The sequence below is a fragment of the Notolepis coatsorum genome (genome assembly GCF_963971535.1).
Source record: "Notolepis coatsorum genome assembly, contig: SCAFFOLD_663, whole genome shotgun sequence".
NCBI lineage: Eukaryota > Metazoa > Chordata > Actinopteri > Aulopiformes > Paralepididae > Notolepis > Notolepis coatsorum.
The window spans coordinates 21,307-35,514 of record NW_028173133.1 but is presented as its reverse complement, the minus strand read 5'-3'; the positions used below and the strand labels follow the sequence as shown (position 1 = coordinate 35,514).

Here is a 14,208-nt window from a genome sequence, read left to right as displayed (position 1 = left end):
AAAACAAAGAGATAGAGGCCAGAGATATAAGTCAAAAAGATATGGTAGATAATGGTTTGGCATTGTGGTTAGGCACTGTTGTTCACATGTTCCAAGATGATAACTAATAGAATAGAATATAAATACTTATTATATTCCATTAGTCATAGTCTAATAATCCTAATATGACAGTAAGGTCATTTCACAAGGCTAATTAACTGGATACGAAGCGACTCCACAGAACAGAAAGAGACCAGTTGAACTTCCTTTGTCCCTCAGATTTATTATGAAAATGTACAGGGCGGTTAACGGTAAGACTTCTGGTAGCGGGCACGGGCTCCAGGTCCACCGAACTTCTTGGACTCACAGCGGCGGGGATCAGCGACCAGCAGGGTCCTGTCGTACTGGATCAGGATGTCCTTGATCTCCTTCTTGGAGGCCTCGTCCACATCTGGGAGGAAACATTTAAATAAGAAAAGATCAAATTAATCTTTTTATTGACAATGTTGCCGAGCAGAGATGACTTTGGCCACAGAGAGACCATCATTTAGGCCTCCCCAATTAATGGTTAGAAATCCAAGTACAGAGGGGAATAATTGGGCTACCAATATTGTATGGCAGACTAGGTCTGACGTGATGGTGGGGGACAGTATGCAACAGGCAGCTCAGAACAAACATGCGAGCCAAAACAAAGTGACTTGAAAAACCAGAAGTGAAAAATTGTCATGCAACATGCAAACTGACCAATCACTTTGTGTCAAATACTAAAAAAAATCTGCTAGTTACAGTAGGTTAGAGGAATGTGGGCGGCAGCCAGCATGGTAGCTGGTGAACTAAAATGGCGATAACCACGCCTTCTTTACAATCTTGTGAATTCAGAAAAGCCATCTCCAAAAAGGCTCTAAATGTATGTAAACAAATGGATTTAGTCATCCATCTTATAAGTAATTACAAAAAACAAAAACAGCTGAAAGTTGTCAAATTAACTTTCTTGCTAGATACCACTCAAACTACTGACATACCATTTTGTAACATGTATTACCAATTACCTTAACAAACGCATATTACTGAATGACGTGCTTTACCAAATACTATTACCTTAACACATTACTAAATAACAGTTTAAGAGTTGGATGTGCAGAATGGCGAGCACAATACTAAGACATTTTATAGCCGTATTTGATAAAAGTGCAACAATGACCATATTTGTTGTTAGATGTAATTTTGTACAAAATTCAATAACCGTCTAGACTGTAGGTGGAGAGAACGAAACACATGATCATAAGTCATTATACATTCTCTTAAAGCAGCGGTTCTCAAACTACAGATCGTGACCAAAAGTGGGGTTGTGGGTAGGTGACAGTGCCAAGCACATTGGCAAGTTAAAAAAATAAACTCCTGGAGAAACTAAAATACATCACAGCAGGGTTATGAATGTCTGCCATTGGAAGTCTGTTCTTTATGATCATTGATATCTGGCAGAACTCATTATACAACATTGACACAAGAGGGGTTGTGCACTGCATGGTTTAGCTCCTCAGTCATGGCCCAAAGGGCTCCGAGAAGATGTAGGAATATACAGAACACCCCGTCCTCACCGGCCTGAAGGCCAGGGACGGAGCTTACTCTCCAACGTCGTGGAACGGGAATGTACGTCACAGCGCAAAGCGCTACGCTCCCATACGCCACAAGAACAGAGCCGTGCGAGAGCAACCTCGCAGGATATCCACGTTGGGTGGTCAGTTGAGAACAGACAAATTACTGAATGACGTGCTTTACCAAATACTAATACCTTAACGCATATTATACAACGGCATGCAAATTTCTCTATTCTGATTGGCTGAAACAGTCATTTTACACGTATTTATTCTTCACAATTCCACGCTCCTGGTCCCAGGACCCGCCCACAACCGAATCACATATCACTCCGCCGGATCACTCCGGGAGAAAACAAGATGGCGGACAATAATCTTTAACAAATGGATATGTTGATAGAGTCATAACAACTAAATATGAAGCGATTCTGTCACGGCGAATGTCTTAGTCCTTTAAACAATGTTGGATGATGTAATTGATGGGTCATGAGTAGGGATGGGTACCGAATTCGGTACTTTTGAGGTACCGAACCGAAACACGTCGGTACTACCGAGTATCGAATCAAGTGAGAAACCAAAAAAATAAAAAAAAAATAAAAAAAAATATTTTTTATAAAAAAAATTTATACCGTTTTTTTTTTTTTTTCATGTCAACGTTCACACGCACAATATATGCTTACCTAGGATTTGACTTGATTCAACAACAAAGCAGTCGGAGCAATGACAAGCCGAAAACTGTCGAAATTGTAGTTATTTGAAGTTTGGATTTTTTTTTTACGACTGAGGTAGGTAAATTAAATTTCAACAGTTTTCGGCTTGTCATTGCTCCGACTGCTTTGTTGTTGAATCAAGTCAAATCCTAGGTAAGCATATATTGTGCGTGTGAACGTTGACATGAAAAAAAAAGTAAAAAAAAATAAAATAAAAGTAAAATAAAAAGAATTAATAAAAAATATATATATATATTTTTTTTTAAGTACCGGAAAAAGGTACCGTTGGGTACCGGTATCGATTCACAGGTACCGGTATCGGTTCAAATGTGAAAGGTACCCATCCCTAGTCATGAGTCATTATAGAACAAAAGAAAAATCGCGCAAATTGATTGATTAGCAATTTTTTTCCCTTCCTCTTCCTTGCCAGAGCTCATCTCTCACATTGTCTGGCTTCCAGACTCTCTCTCACACACACAATGTCTTTGATTAATTGCAATGTTTTTTTTTTAACCTACTTTCAATAGAAGCATCTAAGAATGAAGTTCTATAGAAAGTAGGTCTGCATCCCCTTAACAATTGTGTGTATTGAGCCGTACTGTATTGTACCCATTCTGCATCTGGTAATACAATTTTCAATCAATCAATCAATCATTCCAATAACCACTAACTTCATAATTAAAAACTAAAGAAAAGTTGGATGCGTTAGTTGGTTGGATGTCTTAGTTGAAAGGCAGTTGGATGTGTTAGTTGGTTGGATGCCTTAGTTGAAAGGCAGTTGGATATGTTAGTTTGTTGGATCCGTTGGATGCACTTCCGAGCTGCTTCCACATGAGGCAACTTCTCAATCATTCCAATAACACACAGTTGGATGTGTTAGTTGGTTGGATGCACTTCAAGCTGCTTCCACATGGAGGCAACTTGTCTTTTTTGTAGTTGTGGGAACTACTTTTTCTGGCGGATGGTTCTCAATAAATCTTCGATTAATGTGTTTATTACATGGCGTTTTCACATTCGCCGAAATGCTTGCTTGTGATTGGTCAATAGCCCCCCTTATCAGACAATAATGACCGCTGTGGGACAATAATGACCGCTGTGCGCAGCTGTTGGCAATCAAGCCCCACTGACACACTGTTTCAGTGCAATTAGACACTGCCGGTGTTCTGCTGCCGGCGATGACAGGGGGCGGAGCGACGAGTAAGTTAGCCATGTAATAAGCGGGATAATGTATAGCTATACTCGATCATTGTCGCAAAATAATTGACCTTCACTGACGTTTAAAACACCTCGCCGAGGCGGCTCGGTATTTTAAACTCTGTGTCGGTCAATTATTTTGCGACAATGACCTCGTAGCTATACATTATCCCTTACTTATTGTATAGCAATAAGGTTGGATGAATGTGGCAGTTGTATAAAAGCATTACACCACTTGCAGTCGTGATTTGTGAACAATAAACCATGCCTAGGGGGGTCTAACGACGCTCGGCTGCGCCTTGGGCCTAACGACCACCCCTAGGCATGGTTTATTGTTCACAAACCACTCCTGCGCGTGATGTAATGCTTAATTACTAAATAACAGTTTAAGAGTTGGATGTGCAGAATGGCGAGCACAATACTAAGACTTTTTATAGCCGTATTTGATAAAAGTGCAACAAGGACCATGTGAAGGTAGCGTCAGTGTAAAAGTGCCAATAGACACTTGGTGGAAGGAATTACTAACACTCACAGATTCTCTGAATAGCACCAGTCTCCAACTCAGGTCATTTGTTGGGGAAGGATTCTACACTGCATAGCACTTCAAGTGGACCGATCCCAAAGACATTAGATTTACAGAATCAAATCATTAATACTTACACTTCTGGTAGTATGCGACCAGGGACTTGGAGATGGCCTGACGGATGGCTGCAAGACAAGTGGAAGACATCAATATATAACCACTAAGACTATTTGGAAGCACAAAAGAAAATATGTTAAGACCCGATTCGAGGCCTTGAAAATGAGGCCTTGAAAATGAACCCACCAGTGTTATTTTTACTTCGACATTACCAGATTGTCACCGTCTTAAACATTTAATATGACCTTTATTTAACAAGGAAGTCCCATTGAGATACGAGATCTCTTTTACAAGGAAGACCTGGCCAAGATAACGGCAATAAAAGTGCATGTATACAAAATGCAATACATCACATAAAACACAAGAGTAGCTCACATGATAGTAAAAGTGTATGACTGAGGGTAATACAGTAATTTTGCAGTGGGGACCCCACTACAGAAAGCAGCTACATTAGAGACCAGGGTATCCAAGTGGATAATATTCTTGTATTGTAGCCCATTCATGCCCAAGGTGCGAAGTGAGAAAAAGCAGTCTTTCCTAGTTCAGGGAGTATTCTGGGAGTTTTTAAAAGTAGCCATCTTGTGGACCTGGTATGGTCGCTGCTAGAGGCTAAGCTAATGAGACTAGAAAGATAACGGGGAAGCTTCCCTAGGACGACCTTATATATAAAAAACATACATGTGATTTCCTCCGTACGTATAGAGGGGTCCATCCCACCATTTGATATAGCACACAGTGGCGAGCAAGCCCTTTTAGTTTGGGGCTTGTAGTAGTGTTAGTGAAAATAAAAAGGCGTGGTGGTATTCAGGGTGAATCATCGACACCTAGCAACTTTCAGGTGTCATGGAGGCAGACGACCCTTTTTCAACACCAATGTGGTGTGAAGTGAACCATTGGTGCAGGTTTGTATGGTAAGTGGAGATCAGTAAAAAACACCCCAAAAATACATGAACACAAAATTGGTTAAAGACGGGGACAATCTACAGTAATGATCAGTCTATAAATCACACTGGGTCTGGTATGGTTCTTTAATCCAGGGGTTCTTAATTTTCTTTGTCTCAAGGAGCCCGAAAAAAGACATGCAATAGGTTAGGGACCCCCATATGAGAAAATATTTGTTGATGTAATTTAGTACAAAATTCAACAACCGACTGTAGGTGGCGAGAACGAAACCTATGATCATAAGTCATTATACATTCTCTTAAAGCAGCGGTTCTCAAACTACAGGTCGTGACCCAAAGTGGGGTCATGGGTAGGTGACAGCGGGGTCGCACATTGGCAAGTTATATAAAAAAAAAAAAAAAAACTCCTGGAGAAACTAAATTACATCACAGCAAGGTTATGAATGTCTGCCATTGGAACTCCGTTCTTTATGATCATTGATATCTGGCAGAACTCATTATACAACATTGACACAAGAGGGGTTGTGCACTGCATGGTTTAGCTCCTCAGTCATGGCCCAAAGGGCTCCGAGAAGATGTAGGAATATACAGAACACCCCGTCCTCACCAGCCTGAAGGCCGGGGACGGAGCTTACTCTCCAACGTCGTGGAACGGGAATGTACGTCACAGCGCAAAGCGCTACGCTCCCATACGCCACAAGAACAGAGCCGTGCGAGAGCAACCTCGCAGGATATCCACGTTGGGTGGTCAGTTGAGAACAGACAAATAATACGTTGTTCTGCTGCACCTTGTCGAGATGGAAGCTATTTTTTTCTGTTTATGTTCTAGCAACATATTTTGGCTAAATATGCCTTGTTTTATAAATGTGTATTGATAACATAGTGCTGTAATTAAATGTTCTAATAAATATGCATAATCCAAGTTCAACAACGTGTGCTTTTATTTTGATATTCCTTAATTCCATATTGAAATTACACAAAAAGAAATCAGAGTAAAATAGTCGTGGCGTGGTAAAAAAAAGTTTGAGATCCCCTGGCTTAAAGGAACACACCAACTTTTTGGGAAATTAGCTTATTTGCCATCTACCCTGGAGTTAGACAAGCAAAAAAGTATATATATCTTTTTTTATCTATCCACGTGGTAAATACACAGGTCACAACATGTTTACAGGAACGTTTTGGAGTGTATTTCGTGAATGTTGGGAACTAGGCAACACTGGCACACATACTTCCAGTGAATGACGCTAAGCTAGGCTAACGGTGCGGCTGATCCCTAAGCCTATGTAATGCATGCACAGAGAAGAAAGGGGTATGCATCTGCTTGTCTAACTCCAGGGTAGATGGCAAATAAGCTAATTTCCCAAAAAGTTGACATGTTCCTTTAACTTCTAGTGAATACAATTGTAGTGGAATTAAACTATTGACCTGGGGGTGCCCGGACCCCACTGCTTTAACCCTTACCGTAGATCTGAGCGACGTGTCCACCACCCTTCACTCTGACTCTGATGTCAACGCCAGCGAAACGCTCTTTGCCGAGCAGCAGAACTGGCTCCAGGAGCTGGAAAGAGAGATGCAACAATCAACCAGGGGCGGGGCGATATGAAAACGTTTCAACCATCCTGATGAAAGAAATTAGGGATGCACGATAATTATCAGGCCGATATCAGCAATTATGACGTCATCCCGATAAAAGTATTGATAGCTCCGATAATATATATATATATTTTTTTACATTTTTCCCTTTTTCTTTTCATGTCAACGTTCACACGCACAATATACGCTTACTTAGGATTTGACTTGATTCAACATCAAAGCAGTCTGGGCAGTGGCAAGCCAAAAACAGTTGAAAATGTGGTTATTTTGAAGTTTGAATTTTTCTTTCTTTTCACAACTAAATTTTTAGAGACTAAAGTACCGAAAAAAGGTACCGTTGGGTACCGGTATCAATTCACAGGTACCAGTACCGTATCGGTTCAAATGTGAACGGTACCCATCCCTACTGACAAAGCACAATACCCGTTGTCGTGGGTAGGTGACAGTGGCAAGTTAAAAAAAACTCCTGGAGAAACTAAATTACATCACAGCAGGGTTATGAATGTATGCCATTGGAACTCCGTTCTTTATGATCATTGATATCTGGCAGAACTCATTATACAACATTGACACAAGCGAGGTTGTGCACTGCATGGTTTAGCTCCTCAGTCATGGCCCAAAGGGCTCCGAGAAGATGTAGGAATATACAGAACACCCCGTCCTCACCAGCCTGAAGGCCGGGGACGGAGCTTACTCTCCAACGTCGTGGAACGGGAATGTACGTCACAGCGCAAAGCGCTACGCTCCCATACGCCACAAGAACAGAGCCGTGCGAGAGCAACCTCGCAGGATATCCACGTTGGGTGGTATAAAAAAATAAATAGTCACTTTATTTGAAGAGTCAAAACTGTTCTCTTGGCTTTGTTTTTTTTCATAGTAGTAACGCTCATGGCATGATAAATCTGGTTAGGTCAAAACTACAGGAATATACATACAATATTTTTTTTATAATACAATATATATATATCGGTTATCGGTATCGACCTTGAGGAGCAGAGTTATCGATATCTGGGTGAAAAAAGCAATATCGTTGTGCACCCCATGAAAATCCTCTGGAATTTCTTCTTATATTGATATATACTAGGAGCCTGGGAAAAAAAGAAAACCGCTTCACCAATTTCCCAAAATGTGACTATTTATTTTCTTTGAAAACTATTAAACTAGATGTCTACCGCAGTCAAATAGGAAAGTAACTAAAAACTGCAATCAAATGTATGCATGTATTGTAGTGGTGCACGATATATCGGCCGCCAATATAATATCGGCCGATATGGCAGTTTTTTTTTTTTTTTTTTTTTTAACACATCGGTATTGGTCCGATATCAAGATGGGGCCAGATATTAAAAAATATATATATTTTTAATCTTTTTACATGTTTTGGCCTTAAAATAGTTTCAAAATATTGATCATCATAAATAAGTGTTTTCTATACAGAGATATCGACATCGATAAATATCGGTAGCGGCCAGAACAGCAATATTAATATCGGTTATCGGCCACAATTTTCACATCGGTGCATCACTAATTTGAAATGGACATGTACCCATGTTCACCAAATAGGTCAGAGGAGAGGGTCACGCCACCAGCGAGGCGCTGCGGGAGCAGATAGGGGGTTCACTGCCCGGCTCAGAAGGCAAGTTGACAAGGATGGACACAGTGGTCACAAGAAGGATATAGGATGTGACAGGACAATCCCAATCAGTGCCAACGTAGGACAATCCCAATTAAAAACAAACGGTGACACGGACAGTTTCGGCTCCATAACTAACTGAACACCCCGTAACCCCCCCCTGGCCGCTCCGCCTTAAGAACTGGACCTGTTGTGCTAACACCCCCCTATGCACACACACACACTATCAGAATGAGTAAAGGGCATAGTTTCTTTTTAAATATTTTCTTTTAGAATGATGCATCCTGTTTTTACTGTGGCGTTATCCCGCCCCCCTTGTGGACAATAAAGAATATCTATGCCAGATATTAAGCCTCAGATATATATCCACTTGGTGCTTTGAACCAGATGTTTCCCCATCTAGACTGACCTTGTACTGGAGAGTGGCAGGCTCGATCATCTCCAGGGGTCTGCCGTTCACCTTGATGAGGCCATTACCCCTTTTGCAGTGAGCGACTGCTGTGGCGGTTTTCTGCAATTACATTTACATTTAGTCATTTAGCTGACGCTTTTATCCAAAGCGACTTACAAGTTCTGTACGACAAGCCATCAGGAAGAGCACAACTCTATCAGCTGAGTAACAATGTTCATCAAAGTGTTGAGTGCTACAGTGTAGGTTAGTTTATTAGGACAAGTGCATGGTATGGTTAGTTAGGGTTAGATTTTTTTTTTTTTTTTTTATTCAGATAATGGTTGAAATGATAAGTAAGTGGTCTCGTTAAGACTCGAGTTTCCACTTAAATGTGAAAAGGATTTAGCAGCACACCGTTTCACACACAAGTTAATGTTATTAGTAGTGGCAGAACAGCAGACACGACTGTATAAAACACAAGCAGTTTATAATATGGTAGGTAGGCATTTATTTAGACAAAACATATACAGATCATTACATCACATATTTGTCAAGGAGAGGAACAAAAAAGTCAATGACTTATTTACATCGTTGTCCCTGGAAGTCAAGGATGCTTGATACACAACTCATTACAGATAATCATTCACAATTATTACATGTGAATAGCAATAATGGCACAATCCTTAATTAATAACATGTGCATTTGTTGAGACATGTTAAACTAGCCATGAGTCTGTTAGTGAATCAGTTTGGATAATTACACCACAAATTAATTCACACAAGGTATAAACACTACCATTGTAATATTTGGGAGCATCTTGGTGATGTGATCCAATGAAGCACTGCCATTTAACACTTTCACTGCCACACGACAGAAGGTTAACCCTTTACTATCACACAACCGACGGCTCTGCTCCATCATCAGCTCCGCAGAGCTAATGATGCTAATGATGGAGCATCGCCGTCGGTTGTGTGATAGTAAAGGGCTAACCTTATGTATTGTCACAGTGAAAGGGTTAACCGGCTGTCGTGTGGCAGTGAAAGGGTTAATGGCCTACAAATGGTTTTAGCACAAGATACGACTCGGGGATGTTACGTTTCATCCCCAAGTTTCTAACCAAACAGCCACTAGATGATGTACTAAAGTTCACTCGCTCAGTTTTCTAACGGTAGCAATATGCAGAGACCTGCCACAAGACTGACAGCTTTTCAGAAGCCTTATGGACACTTTTTGTATCACAAACAATACTGTATTTGTAAATCTGGTATGTCATAAATGTATAGATGTAGCAGTACTGTCTATCTGTATGTCATATATGTTATGACTCATTGAAAATGGGGGACCCTGATCATGTAAACAAGACGAAAGTCTTTCTCTGGTCTGCATCCCCTTAATTGTATGTATTGAGCTGTACTGTACCCATTCTGCAATCTGTTAATACAATGTTCAATCAATCAGTTACAATAGGGCTAGTAGTTAGGAGTGTGCTAACGAGCTTCGATGCAATGCACGACAGTATCGCCCAGGCGAGGCCGACTTCATAGCACTTAACATTCTATTCCTTGGCTAGTCTACCAGCGACACACTTTAATTAAACGCCGACTCAGTTAAATGTGTACACATGATGTACGGAGACCCCACTTCACGGGGAGGTCTGCACAGCAAACGAGGGCCGATGTAGCTCCTCGTGCTAACATGCTAACCAGCGAGCGAGCTAACGCTAGGAGCACAACACCACATGTGGAATAAATCCGATATATTTACTCACTTTACGTCCAAAAACCTGGACAGCTTGGAGGGGACCTTTAGCCGGCATGTTTCTGAAATACACAACACACAGTTGTTAGCTTTAATAATCGACAATAAAGGTAGTTTTAGCAGTTTGACGGCTCGGCGGTGAGAGAACGCACCGTGTTCAGCTGTGGTGCCGTAAAAGAGAGAGAGACGGGGTTTCTCACGCCGAACATCAGGGGCTGCGCCGCGACGGTTTGATACTTTACGGCTCTCGCGGCAAACCTTTACGACAATTGGTATCTTTCTACCTCCATTTTAGCTGGGTGCTTACCACTGCACTTCCGCATTTCATGGAGCTCGTGAGGAGAGGGGGGAAGGGGAAAGAGATAAAAATAATGACTGTTGATTGGAGCCTTGGCTTTTAGAGCCCTCCCCCCGCTCTCCCATGAGCTAAAAATACCGGAAGTGTTGCGGTGGTCTATTCTTTCCAATATATTTTTATTAACCCTTTCACTGCCACACGACAGCCGGTTAACCCTTTACTATCACACAACCGACGGCGATGCTCCAAAGGGTTAACCTCCTGTCGTGTGGCAGTGAAAGGGTTAACTATAATAAACATGTTATGTATTTATTACCACTCGATGCTGTGACATATTCTGAAGTATACATGTATCCTGGCAAAGTCACACCTGCTGGACTTGCCTCCAATAGTTGTTACAATTCTGACAGGGATTTCCAAATAAAATTGTGCTACTTAAATAATAATAATAATAATAATAATAATAATTGGGAAAATTAGAACGATTAGACGCTGATTTTGTTCATTGATGAAGCCATAGGTCTTCATAAATCCTCACGACCACTTTGTAACATTCAGTAAAACATAAACATGCCTATTGCTACTCTATGCGGCCAGTGGTGGACGGTATAGCATAAATTAGCGTGGACCCACATCCTTACCAGAGAATAATTTTTATTTCAACTTCACAAGGGTTCGCTCAAGTAAAAGAAGAAGGGCAGTCACTCCCAGTCTCCCACCGAGTAACCATGGAGACGTCGCAGGAAACCCATGACTACATTCCCCCTGTCTTCTATATTGAGCCTTCACCCATAGATATATATAGAACCTATGCCTTCACCCACTACTCTAAACCCCTGCTTAACCCCGCCCTCTGGTGGTCGGAGATTTGTAATGCAGTTTGAAATGTTCACCTTTCAATGAAAAAGAAGCAAATCAACAATCAAAAGCTTTCTGTCGGAGGAAGAACACATATCACGTCAGCATGACCTCTGCTCTGCCTATATGCATGTGTGTTTCATTTACATATTTGAAATGGAGTGGGAAGAAGCATACACTTATTTAATCCCACCCCTATTTACTCATCAGGACATACTATATTTTATTTACTAATTCATACATTACTAGCCTTATATTGAAAAAATTTACTTAGTTACATACATACATACATAATATATATATATATTTTTTTAATTCTCTTTTTCCCCCTCCATTTCCCGTTTTTCTCCCATCCCAATGTTAGTCGTTATGCCAATTCCCAATCCCCTTCCTGGTTGTTGCACACACCATCGGTCTGGGAGGGCGGAGACTATCACGTGCTTCCTCCGACACATGTGTACCCAGCCCACCGCTTCTTTTCACCTGGCAGCGCGGACTCTCACTGGGAGAGTGTAACGTGAAGGATCACACTACCTCTCCCAGATCCTTCCCTTGCTGTGCAGGCGCCCCGACCGAACTGTAGGAGTCGCTGTTTACAATGACCAGGACCCACCCCACTGGCTTTCCTACCCGCTGACACTGCCAATTGTGTCAGTATGGACGGCCGACCAAGCCGGAGGTACCGCAGCTGGATTCAATCCCACTGTCTCTGCGGTGGTAGACAGACGCTTAGTCCGCTGCGCTACCTGGCCGCCCAACAATACATACCTTATTAATATTAGCCAAAACTGTATGCGGCCTCACAGCAAGAAGGTCCAGGGTTCGATTCCTGCTTGGGGACCAGGTTTCCGCGATGCCAGGTACCCAGGTGGGGTATCTCTCAAGCCTTTCTGTGTGGAGTTTGCATGTTCTCCCCGTGCTCGCAAGGGTCCCCCCCCCCCCCCCATATATATATTATTTACCATATTGTTACCATGGCAGGGACATATTTGATACGATGAATTGAAAATGGGGGACGCTGATGTAAACAAGACGAAAGTCTTTCTCTGGTCTGCATCCCCTTAACAATTGTGTGTATTGAGCCGTACTGTATTGTACCCATTCTGCAATCTGTTAATAAAATGTTCAATCAATCAATCAATCAATCAATCAATACCATGGCAGGGACATGTTTGGTATCATGGCAGGGACATGTTTGGTACCATGGCAGGGACATATTTGGTACCATGGCAGGGACATGCTTGGTACCATGACAGGAACATGTTTGGTACCATGGCAGGGACATGTTTGGTACCATGGCAGGGACATATTTGGTACCATGACAGGAACATGTTTGGTACCATGGCAGGGACATGTTTGGTATCATGGCAGGGACATGTTTGGTACCATGGCAGGGACATGTTTGGTATCATGGCAGGGACATGTTTGGTACCATGGCAGGGACATGTTTGGTATCATGGCAGGGACATATTTGGTAGCATGGCAGGGACATGTTTGGTACCATGGCAGGGACATGTTTGGTATCATGGCAGGGACATGTTTGGTACCATGGCAGGGACATGTTTGGTACCATGGCAGGGACATGTTTGGTACCATGGCAGGGACATGTTTGGTACCATGGCAGGGACATGTTTGGTATCATGGCAGGGACATGTTTGGTACCATGGCAGGGACATGTTTGGTACCATGGCAGGGACATGTTTGGTAGCATGCAACAATGGACAGCAGGCAAGTGAGGGGAGCATGAAAGCCTTTCCTACAAACCAAAAAATATATAATTTCACCTAAGAAAGAAAAGCTAATTATGTTTACGTCCGTAATGTATCTTTTTGTCCATTTGTCATTTTGAAACATGAGGTTTTTCCACCCGCAAGTGCCAAGCCGAGAGAAACGTGTTGAATTGGGTTGCCAGCCTGACTGAATCAGTCCGAGCTAAAGCACAGTGCAAGTGAGTGATGATGTGTTTATTTGGAAAATTGGCGTTGTGAACTTACAGTGTCATGTTTCCAGAGACAGAAGAATATGCTAACGGTTCGGCGGTGTGGTCTTGTGCGGAGATACACTGCCCTCGACTTGTCTCCACGAGGGAGCCAGCTCTTCTTGTGCAAATAATGCACAGTCCGGATAATCCAATCTCATCATGATGAGAGAATAACAATTATATTCAGATTATATTCAGATATATATTTTCTATGTAGTGAAGTAAAAGTGAAAGTCGTAAAAAATACAAGTGAAGTATAGATCCTCCCAAAAATGACAAAAAGCGTGTTCCTTTACTTGTACTTAAAGGGTTTACATTATGGGAATATTGTCTTCTCCAGAGTCAGACAAGAAGATAGACCAATTTCCTCTTTGTGTTTTCGGTAAAAAGCTATCGGTCTGCAAGCTAGCCTAGCTTAGTATTGATTGATTGATTGATTGAACATTTTATTAACAGATTGCAGAATGGGGAGGGAGGTGTAGTCTGACGTCACTGGTTGTTCCACCCGTATAGGGATTCATCATTGGGAAAATGGATTATCGGCTATTGTAACAATTCTGCCGCATGAACATTGGCAAGCTTTCCATTTTTGCACAAAATGAGTTCCCTTCTACCACTAACATTATTGTTTAAGCATCTTTTGTTGAAATAAAGGTAGTTATAAGGTTTTTAAAATTT

At 41.7% G+C, this 14,208-nt stretch overlaps 1 protein-coding gene across 1 annotated transcript; it reads right to left on the bottom strand.

Moving 5' to 3' along the window:
* Positions 1 to 236: 236 nt before the first annotated feature.
* Positions 237 to 10,629, bottom strand: rps16 (ribosomal protein S16). Its single transcript, XM_084338854.1, has 6 exons — positions 10,546 to 10,629; positions 10,404 to 10,455; positions 8,653 to 8,754; positions 6,482 to 6,578; positions 4,139 to 4,186; positions 237 to 430 (listed from the first exon to the last, which is right to left on the bottom strand). The coding sequence occupies exons 2-6, from the start codon at positions 10,449 to 10,451 to the stop codon at positions 285 to 287; spliced, it is 441 nt and encodes a 146-aa protein (XP_084194980.1). The 5' UTR covers positions 10,452 to 10,455; positions 10,546 to 10,629; the 3' UTR covers positions 237 to 284.
* Between the last annotated feature and the right edge of the window lie 3,579 nt (positions 10,630 to 14,208).